The 11,276-nt window shown below is 32.9% G+C and overlaps 1 protein-coding gene across 2 annotated transcripts; it reads left to right on the top strand.

Annotated features, from left to right (window-relative positions):
• The first annotated feature begins 5,138 nt into the window (after window positions 1-5,138).
• On the top strand, window positions 5,139-10,720 carry ATKRS-1 (lysyl-tRNA synthetase 1). Of its 2 annotated transcripts, none has more exons than XM_048125703.1 (17): window positions 5,139-5,261; window positions 6,625-6,696; window positions 6,817-6,982; window positions 7,068-7,161; window positions 7,509-7,594; window positions 7,798-7,916; window positions 7,993-8,055; window positions 8,361-8,486; window positions 8,599-8,881; window positions 8,958-9,054; window positions 9,136-9,292; window positions 9,492-9,635; window positions 9,766-9,834; window positions 9,962-10,105; window positions 10,220-10,272; window positions 10,376-10,413; window positions 10,522-10,720. In XM_048125703.1, exons 1-17 carry the CDS (start codon window positions 5,259-5,261, stop codon window positions 10,548-10,550), a joined length of 1,743 nt encoding a protein of 580 aa, XP_047981660.1. In that variant the 5' UTR covers window positions 5,139-5,258; the 3' UTR covers window positions 10,551-10,720. The 2 variants fall into 2 exon arrangements, with proteins under 2 accessions (XP_047981660.1, XP_047981659.1); XM_048125702.1 differs by having other exon boundaries at window positions 10,519-10,720.
• The last annotated feature ends 556 nt before the right edge of the window (window positions 10,721-11,276 follow it).

The following is an 11,276-nucleotide window of genomic DNA, read 5'->3' as shown; positions in this document are numbered from 1 at the left end:
AGTTCAATATTACTTCTGTAGCGGTTGCTCGTAATATTCGAATATAAGCTTGTATTAAATTGTGGGTTCATTTAATTAGTAAAAAGCTAATTGGGGGAGCCCATATCCAAAACCTTCCATAGATCCCTGTCTGGGCCCAAAAGGAACTTAATATAAATAGGAGAATAAAGGAGACATAATTCATTCATTATTATTACTCATATTTTTCGTCTCTCTCTACCTAGAGGAGTTTGAATTTCTCTCCTAATTGGAGAAGGATTTCTTTTGTCTTCTTTATTCGAGTCCTAGTATTTTGATAAGATCAGCACACCCTGATATCGAGATACAATTCGGGAACCAGAGAGAAGATCCGTGGTCTAGTATTGAAGATCATCGTGGAGAAGGCGCGAGCAATCGACGATTCTTTGGAGAATCAAATCAGTAACCCTAAACCGTAGAATTCATGTTTTAGGATTTACTTTCTTTGAGCATGAATTATTTGCGTTCTAGCATGCAATTATCTGTTTAACATGTGAATTGATTAATCGCATAATCGGTCAAATAGATCCTACGTCTGATTTATTTGTTTTGTACAAGTCTTCCGTTGTGCAAAGGGCACCAAACCCCAACAATAGGTCGTTGACATAAATTTTATGAAAAATGTTGTTGACATAAATTATATGTAAAACATTGTTGTTGACATGAATTATATGTAAATCGTTTTTGTTGGTATAAATAATATACGTCGTTGACATTAATTATTTGTAAAACGTTATTGTTGACATAATAGTTGACATAAATAAAGTTTGTTGTTGACATCGTAGTTGACATAAATAAAGTTTGTTGTTGACATCGTAGTTGACATAAATAAAGTTTGTTGTTGACATCGTAGTTGACATAAATAACGTTTGTTGTTGACATTGTTGCTGACATAATGTCTTTGTAGTTGACATCGTGCGAAAATGATAATTATACCCCCTAGTTGACATAATGTCTCAGTAGTTGATATTGCGCGAAAATTGTGAATGAGTGGCTGAAAATGCATCTTAGTTGACATTGAAGTGAGACTCCTATTCTGCTAATTTATTCAACTCATTTTGCTTTACATTTCTTAAAATCCGTGCTATAACTAAATAGCGCTCCTATATAGGACGGAGGAAGTATATTATTTTCTAAAAGTATAATTTGTATTATTGCACACTCAGATGTTTGGTGAGTACACTTATGTGGATTTACTTTTAAGAATGCATTGAATATTTTTCTTCATATATGAGGAAATAGAATGGCTATACTTATAGGCTTGTAGCATAATTAGTTGCATTATTTTGTCTGTAACCGTAGCCCGTAGGTGCATCCGTGCATGAACATTTAATAATACGAAAATAAAATCAATATAATTAATATGCAAAATTGGAATTAAAGCCTTCAATTTCAAATCTAAAAATATTTAATTTGAAATTGAATTATAATTTTACAATTTAAATTTCATATAAAAAATAGATAATTAGAATTTTAAATAGTTTTAGACATCTTCGTGACCATATAATAAATGTTCCAATTAAAAAATGTAATTGGCTTTGTTCAAGACATCACTAGTCATATAAAATTTGATCTTTTTGAATTTGTATACAATAAAGATAATGCGTAAATTAAAACACTATATGAAATATGAGCAAACAGTTCGTATTTTTATGGACAATTATTGATCCCGTGAAGGAATATAAAAGCTTTACAAAAATACCAAATTAAAAAATATAGAACAAAGTCAAAATTTTGTGTAATGAATGGAATTAATAAAAGTATAAGTTTACATCAGAAAGTGAGCAAGATAGAGAAAACTACTTCTTCATATACTATTGCATCTGTGCGTATTTTACGAAAAATAAAAATACGAATACAATCATGAAGATATTTGATGTGGTAGTATATTAGTACTATACTAATTACATGAATAATGGCAATGTCAGAAATTAATAACGAAAGAGAGAAAAAGATTTATATATCTTTCATATTCTCATGGGCAAAATAGTCACATGAGGCCTTGTATAGGTTTTATATATATATATATATATATATATATATATATATATATATATATATAGGTGTGTTAGGGTCCTTACAGCATCTTAGCGTAAAACACAGCACAAATCACAGCCCTTGGATCATTAGATTGGATGGCTGTGATTTGTTACATTATGATACTAAAAATCTACATTATTAGGCGAGGTACATTATTAGACTAGAAATGTACATTGTAAGACTAAAACTGTACATTTCTAAACTAAAATGCTACATTATTAAACTAAAATGCTACATTATCATCCGAGCTACATTATTAGTCTAAAATTCTACATTATTAGATGACACGTGGCATTAATCTGACCATTAGATCATATGATCCAATGGACTGCAAGTGTTTTGAGTTTTACTTATACTTAGCGTTCTGACCTGAATACATCCCTATATATATATATATATATGGTTTTGATCTATGAAGATCAGATTTAAATATAGAAACGCAGAACACGGTCATACATAAGAAATTTTTAGGTCATAGTTAGTTTATTTTTAGGTCATGCTAACAAAGCATGACCTAAAATGATCTTAACATAACATAAACCCAAATCTTATAATATGACCTAAAACTACTTAATTATGACCTTCCCTGTTTTGGGTTAATTATTGACCATTAGATCATCTAATCCTAGGGCCAAGATTTGGGTTGCATTTCTGGATTTAAATGCATTCTTATTTTGATCATCTCCCTATATATATATATATATATCAAAAAGGCTCAAGTCAAAATCGGCAAGCAAACAAGCTCAGAGTACAAAAATCCAAACAAAAAAAACAACAAACAACGGTCAAAGCTACCTGACAGACAACCAACAAAACGCGTCAATGGCCAAGAAACCAACACGCTCACCCAAACAGCCGAAAAACTAAAAAACAACACACAACCAAAAGCACCCTACAAACAATAGCATAGATAAAATATGAATTTTTTTATTTTTTAGATCTCAAAATATGATTTTTTTTCCTACTACCATTTTTCATAGTCCATTATAAAATAGACAAACTCTGACACCATTTCCAAGGGTACACTAAAACTTAAATTGGGATAGGTAATTAGAACATCTCCAACCATTTACATTATAATCAAACACATTTTAGTGTAAATATCACATTAAATATAGTTTTACTCCAACCTTTACACTAAACTCAAACTTAAAAGAATATCCTCTATATTATGCTTTTTTTACTCACAAAATTTGAAATTTTTTTGGATTTGGGTTTAATGTAAACTAAAAGAGTAAGTATTTTTTTTCCGAAAAAACCAAAATAGGATTGGTTTTGGAGTATTATTGGAGCTAATTTCTATCCCATTTTTGGTTTATTTGTACCATTAGAGATGGTCTTAGCTCCAATAGTACTTCAAAACCAATCTCATTTTTTATGATTGGGAAAAAAAATATCTATCTTTAGGTTTACACTAAACTCAAATCCAGTTTTTCAAATTTTGTTAGTAAAAAACATAATATAGATAATATTCTTTTAAATTTGAGTTTAGTATAAACGGTTGAATTAAAATCATATTTGATGTGACATTTACACTCCAAAACTCATCCTATTTTGGGTTTTCGAGTAAAAAATTACTATTCTTAGATTTAAATTAAATAAATTTAATTTAAATCACTTTTTCAAAACTATTTGTATATAAAATTAAATGGATTGCGAATGTTCTTTTAAATTAGATTTTAGTAAAAATAATTGGATTAAAATTATTATTTAAAAATAAGTTTGACTTTAATATATACTCCCTCTGTTCTATAGTAGAGGAGGTGTTTCTTTTCGGCACGGTTTAAGAAAAATTGTGTTAAGTGAGTTAAGTAAAGGAAGTAGGCCTGTCAAATCGGGTACTCGCGGATACCCGATCCAAAAATTTCGGGTACCCGATCCCGAATTTCCCAAAATTTAATACCCGATACCCGATTCGAAAATGATTTCGGGTACTCAGATACCCGACTCGGGTATCCAGTCCCAATTGTGGATTTGTTTAAATATTTTTTTAGTTATTTTTGTAAGAAAATTAACTACAAATTTTAGAAATACAAACTTGTAGTTCGAATTTGAGACAAACTTGAAGTAGTTCGAATTTAAGGAAAAAAAAAAACTACTACAAATTATTAGAAATAAAAAATTCATATCATTCATCCATAATAAACTTCACAAGTCATACCTTAACCCTAAATGTGACTTAAGAGTGAAGGATTTCGGGAGTACATATGATTTTTTTAATTATAAAATAGATACACCATTTATTAAATTTAAAAGAAATTTTAAAAATCGGGTAATTTGGGTATACCCGATACCCAATAATCCAAAAATTCAATACCCGAACCCGATCCCAATCCCGAAACTCAAAAAATCGGGTATTGGGTATTCAATTACCTGATATCTATTTTGACCGACCTAAAAGGATGAATAAAGAAGGAAATGAAAAAGGTAGAGAGTAAAAAGTAAGAGGGAGTAAAGTAAGTGAGAAGAAGTGTGTTGACTTTTACTAAAAGGAGAAATGACTCAACTACCATGAAACGCATTAAAATGACAAAATGACTCAACTACCATGTAATGGAGGGAGTATTATTAGAGATACTGTAAAGATCTAAAAGTTGCATACTCCATTTTTTTCATGGATTTATGAAGTTTATTCTAAATTACTACTCCCTTCGTCCATGCAATATTGTCCAAGTTTGACTCGGCGTAGATTTTAAGAAATACTATAAAGAAATGTGAGTCTATATTTATATGTTAATTTTATAATAAAATGCGAGTGTAAAGAGTTAGTGAGAAATGAGGTCCATTTACCAAAAAATAAAAATAAAGTGGACAACTTTTTATGGACAGAATAAAATAGTAAAACTGGACAATATTTTACGGACGGTGGAGTAAATGCGTTGAGGTTGCGGCCCAACTTTTTTTGGATTGAACAACTTAATCTTTAGCATTATGACAACAGGCCCGGCCCAGTTCGGTCAGGTCAGTCTGGTCCAATCTTAAACAATTTGGTAGTTGGGCAAGGCCCAAACTCGACCCAATCTTGAAAACGAACAAAAGCCCATAACTTAATTCACTTCCTCATATATAAAGTAAAGCTTGAATTTCAAGTGCTAGGGTTTTAGCAAAGTTCATTCTGAGTCATTGGCAGATAAATTAGGGGTGCGAAGAGTGCGTCAACCTTTTCATCAGCAGTCTTCCATTTCACCCCAACAATCAACATGGTAATCCCTCTCTTTCCTTTGATTGTTTGTGAATTTTTGTTTGCTTTTCTCTTATTGAATTTTCAACTTTAAAGTTTACCTTTAAAATGATTTGTGAATGAACTGTCAATCTCACTCTGCTATAGCATGGTTAAACAAAATTATGCCATCATGTATAGAACAAATAGCTTTGTTATTATCAGTTGAATTATCGGTTAAAGTTCGGACTCTTCTTGTATGGCTAATTTGCTCTGCTTATGACTCTGATGAATTTTGCAAGCTTTATGGACTTTTTTTTGTTTGGAAACACTAGAGATTCTGTGATGAGACGTTTTGGTAGTAACATTGCAACTTAGGCATGAGACGTTTTGGTAGTACTGGAGAACCAGATGGCTGCGGCGATAGTTTCTCTCTAGATCTGGCAAAAGTGAAAGAAACCCTAACATAATTCGAATATAGGCTGACAGCTGAACCCACCCTGGCCTCTAATCAGCGACTGTAAATAAGTATCTTTGGCGCCAAGAGGGAAGTCGTTTTTGAGGCAGATAGATAGAGTAAGGGACAGAGTTGCTTACTTGGTAGAGGGAGTTTGGGGAGCTTGACTAGACTGATTGGTTACCATAAGGGGATTTTAAAAAAAAGAGTATTAGCATTTATGCAATGACTATGGAAGCTGCAAACAGGCTTTCTGTATTTGCAGCCGAAATGGGTTTGAAGAAGAATATCGGTTCAAGTAACTGCTCTTAAACATTTGCTTCATTCATTTAATTTTGATACTTGTTTGCAAGAAGTTAGTTAAATCCCATACGATTGACTTTCTGAGTTCCTATAGAATGCAAATGGCTAAAATGCAATATATTAGATGTTCCGTTATTTTATCTAATTAAACACTCCCTCCGTCCAATAAAAATAGCACACTTTGGAATGATGCTGGTTTTAATGCACAATTAGTAAAGTATGAGAGAAATAGAAAGAAAAAGTTATTGAAGAATTTTTAGTTGAGAATGGGCCCACCTCATTAAAGAGAAAAAACTTACCACAAATAGAAATGTCTAATTTTATGGGACGTACCACAATGGAAAAACTGGTCTATTTTTATGGGACGGAGGGAGTATGATTTAGTATTTTGATCGCTATTTTCCCATCAGCCTTTGAAAGAGAATTACATGCTATTACCTGCTTAAACTGTTTTAGTCCCAGAAAAGGGCATGTTATCATGATCAGGTAATTCTTGTTTTATTAATATTTTATTTGGATTATAGTGGTTTGATTGTTTGTTTGTGGCTGCTGTTATCTATATGCTTATTGCATATTTTATGGAGAACAAGGTGTGATGTTTAAAGTTTTTCATGATCTTATATGATTGTGGTGGTATTCATTTCAGGCATCTGCGAAGGCAAAAGGTCAAGGAAAGAAATCTGCTGCGCCAGCAGAAGATGAGGGCATGGATCCAACAGTATGAATCTATCTTGCATTAGTAATCTTGAGATTTTCTTTTGTTTCTTATGTTTAAAAGGAGGATATTAAAGTTATGAAGGGACTTTAGCTGTTCTCAGATGATATGTTTTATTTGCAGCAATACTATGAAAATAGGCTAAAAGCTCTTGCAGCTCAAAAGGAAGCTGGCAGCAACCCATATCCTCACAAGTTTGAAGCTCAATTGTCTATTCCTGAATATGTAAAGAAATATGAAAGTTTAAGCAGTGGGGAACATCTGGAAGATGTTCAAGTGGGAATAGCTGGTAATGGATTCAAATATATGAATTGCATTTTTGGGTCAGCATAAACCTACTTCCTTTCTAACATTTGTGATACTCCTTTCAATAGGTAGGATTATGAACAAACGGTCATCATCATCAAAACTTTTCTTTTATGATTTGCACGGTGGAGGTGCTAAAGTTCAAGTTATGACAGATGAAAGGTATTTTTGTAGTTCAACTTCAAGTTATGCGTTGATATATTGTACAGTTGAGAGTTACTTTGTATGTATACCAGTTTCTAAAAGTAGTGTATTTACTTTAAATTTGAGTATTCCAGATATAATAGAACTTTGGTTCAGAAAAAAGTTAGTTCTTTTGCCAAATTGTTTTATCATCGTACCCGAATCTCAGAGCTTAGAAACTTATTGGTAGTTCATTGTTATGATAAGTCTTTACTTGATTCCAGCTGTCACCGACTCACCATGGGAAATTTTACTTGAACTAACTAACCATTTATGTGCAATGGTTGTCGTCTTCACCATGGATTTTTTATGGATGTTAATTGTAGGACATCAGAGTTGGTGGGGGAAGAGTTTACTAGGTTTCATTCTTCTGTGAAACGTGGAGATATTGTAGGGATCGTTGGGTTCCCAGGTTTGTATCGTTTATCTTTGAGAACCATGAAATACTATATGGTAATGTCAATAAAAAGTTGACATCGTACTCTGCCATTCCCGTCAATCATGATTGGGATTTTCTTGATATGCAAACATGATTATGATTATTATATTGCTTTGTTCATATATATAATATTGCATCATCAAAAACTTCTCTTATGGTTACTTGTTCTTTTTTAGGTAAAAGCAAAAGGGGTGAGCTTAGTATCTTTCCGAAAACATTTATAGTGCTTTCCCACTGCCTCCACATGATGCCACGCCAAAAAGTTACTCCTGGAGGAGGCGCAGATAACGCCAGGGTGATTTTGGTTCTTCTTTGGTGATTTATACTGACACTTGTTGTGATTATTAATGATGTTCAATTTCTTTGGACAGGCAACTGATGTTTGGATTCCAGGAACTGGGAGAAATCCCGAGGCTTATATCTTGAAGGATCAGGTAACATACAACTGTCAGTAGATACGTCAAGTATGCAAAACACTTGTGATGGTCTTAATTGCTACCACATACAATACCAAAATGTTTTCCTGCATACCAGCCTATTGATCTGCATGTCCTACCATGGATTCTGAAGCTGCTTATTTGCTGTATATGTGATTTGTAAACTGTCAAACCATATATTTGTCAATAATTGCTTGAAGCCATATATTTTTCCATGTTATTTTGGAATTGCGCTTGAAGTTATATAATTTCTATATGCCTTAAACCTTTTCAATGATGCTAAAGACAACATTTCATTGTAGGAAACCCGGTATAGGCAGCGCTATTTGGATTTGATGCTGAACATGGAGGTTCGAGAAATATTCAGAACGAGATCAAAAATTATCTCATACATAAGGCATTTTCTAGATGAACGAGATTTTCTGGAGGTATTTGTCTGGTGAACATTATTATGTAAATCCTTCTAATACTTTCCACTAGCCTATCAATATATTGCTTTTTAGATTTTTTTTTCTGGTTGCTTAATTTTCTTTTTTAAAGGTTGAAACACCCATGATGAATATGATAGCTGGGGGAGCTGCTGCACGGCCTTTTGTAACCCATCACAATGACCTAAATTTGAAACTTTTTATGCGGATTGCCCCAGAACTATATCTGAAGGAACTTGTTGTTGGTGGCTTAGACCGCGTATATGAAATTGGGAAGCAGTTTAGAAATGAGGGGATTGACCTTACTCACAATCCTGAGTTTACTACTTGTGAGTTTTACATGGCTTTTGCTGACTACAATGACCTGATGAAACTAACTGAAGATATGCTCAGTGGTAAGTTGAATCTTTGTTCTATACTATCTACAAGAAAAATTTGTGCTCATTTTTTAAGAAAAATCTGTGCTGGTAGGTATGGTGAAGGAACTTACCGGCGGCTACATAATTAAATATCATGCCAATGGACTGGATCAAGATCCTATTGAGATCGATTTCACTCCTCCTTTCAGGTCCTGAACTTATGAATTAATAGTTATGCTTAACTTGTATGTTAATGTCAATAAATGATTCTATGTCCTTTTATTCTACAGGAGGATTGATATGATAGATGAATTGGAGAAGATAGCAGAATTAAACATACCTAAAGACCTTTCCAGTGAGGAAACCAATAAATACCTGGTGGATGCATGTGCAAAATTTGAAATTAAATGCCCACCTCCTCAAACAACTACTAGATTATTAGACAAAGTAAGAATAGCTATCTTCAGTTTACTATTATCTGCAAAATTGAGTTACATGTAATCAAATCCTGAACGTATACAATTTTACAGTGGGTACTTATTTATTTTGATTACTCCCGTCACTTTTTTTGGTTGTATTTTCATCTCCATGATTTTATCTCTCTCTCTCTCTCTCACACACACACCTTTTTATATTATAAATGCAGCTTGTTGGCCATTTTCTTGAGGAGACTTGTGTAAACCCTGCTTTCATCATCAACCATCCTGAGATTATGAGTCCACTGGCAAAGTGGCATAGGTCGAAACCAGGCTTAACTGAGAGATTTGAGTTGTTCGTCAACAAGCATGAAGTACACGACTCTGAATACCCTCATATTTTTCCACTCTATTTTTGTGTGTTTCCATTATTTCTTTCTTTCTGTCTCATCTATTGAAACCTATGTTTTGTAATGATCCTATCGTGCAACGCCTACCTTACAGGTCTGTAATGCATACACGGAGTTAAATGATCCTGTCGTGCAACGCCAACGTTTTGCTGACCAACTCAAGGTATTGGCTTGATAGTGAAGAATTATATCTATAAGATTTTAAAATATGCTTTGCCGCCTTACATTGTATTTAGAACTTGGATCAAAAGTAAGAGGTATGTGCTAACGATGCCTTGTATTGAAACCAGGACCGACAATCTGGTGATGATGAAGCAATGGCTTTGGATGAGACTTTCTGTACTGCACTTGAATATGGATTACCTCCAACTGGTGGTTGGGGTTTGGGGATTGATCGATTTGCAATGCTATTAACTGATTCACAGAATATAAAGGTAGTCAACATTTTATATTTTTCATCTACTTTCTGTGTTGTTTCAACTGCCAAGAATGCTCTTCATAGCACACAGTTTTGGAATTTTCGAACTCAGTAGTGTATGTGCATGCAGGAAGTTTTGCTTTTCCCCGCAATGAAACCCCAGGAGGACCCGAACAAAGAAAGGTACAAACAAAAAAAACTGTAGCTAATTATAATGAAATTATCTCAATAAGGTTTCACAAATATGTAAAATTAACATTTGAATTTATGGTTTGTCCTTTGCCAGCAACAAGAAAACTACTCAGGATGGACCTCTCGCTCAAGGTATGCAATCGAATATGATCTGAAAAGTGTACTTTTGATAAGTGTAGAGTTGTCTCTCACCTTTAATTAATTGCTACTTGGTTATTTCCCTGTGCTTTTCTTTAGCAGAATTTGAAAAGAAAGCAACGGTGTCGTAAAGATTTCTCGAGTGAATGAAGGAAAGGAACGATTATGAGTTTTGGGTTAATTGATTGATGTATCACAATTGAACTTCGTAATACTACCATATCGTTACCAGATTTGTTTAGTTTATATTCGACTTTCGTCACTTATTTTACTTTGTTATTGACCCTCATTTTTCCGCCAATTTTGTTGGAAGTTTCCTAAATTTTTATTTTATTTAAATCAAAGGTCCTTCGTAAAAGACGGTTTTAATCGAGGTCTAAGTTCAAGAATCTTAAAAAAATGTAGTTTAATTTGTATTGCCCAACGCAGAAGAATAGAGCCCATGATTCTCTAAACAACAAACTCCAAAAACTTTGCACCGGAATCATATTATATTCTCATATCTTAGTTTATTCATTTTATTAATTGATTTTTATGGTAATATAAAAACACTGAATAAAATTATACGAAAGACATTTTTAGGTTAACGTTGGTTTATATTTAGGCCATTTTAATAAAAGATGACTTAAAATGATCTTAAAATGACATCAAAATCGAATTTTATAATATAGCCTAAAACTGATTAATAATCACATTCCTTGCTTTTTGGTTAACTATTAACCATTAGATAGCCTAATCTTAGAGCTACTATTTGGATTGCATTTCTATTTTAAGATAGCATTTTCGTTTTGATCTATTTCCTAATTCCTATATCATGATTAGGGATGTCAATTCAACCCAAAACCCGTGGGCTGGCC

This window comes from Salvia hispanica, chromosome 1 (assembly GCF_029641045.1).
Source record: "Salvia hispanica isolate PSC_SH4W2 chromosome 1, Shi_PSC_v1, whole genome shotgun sequence".
Lineage (NCBI taxonomy): Eukaryota > Viridiplantae > Streptophyta > Magnoliopsida > Lamiales > Lamiaceae > Salvia > Salvia hispanica.
This window is presented reverse-complemented; position numbering and strand designations above follow the sequence as displayed.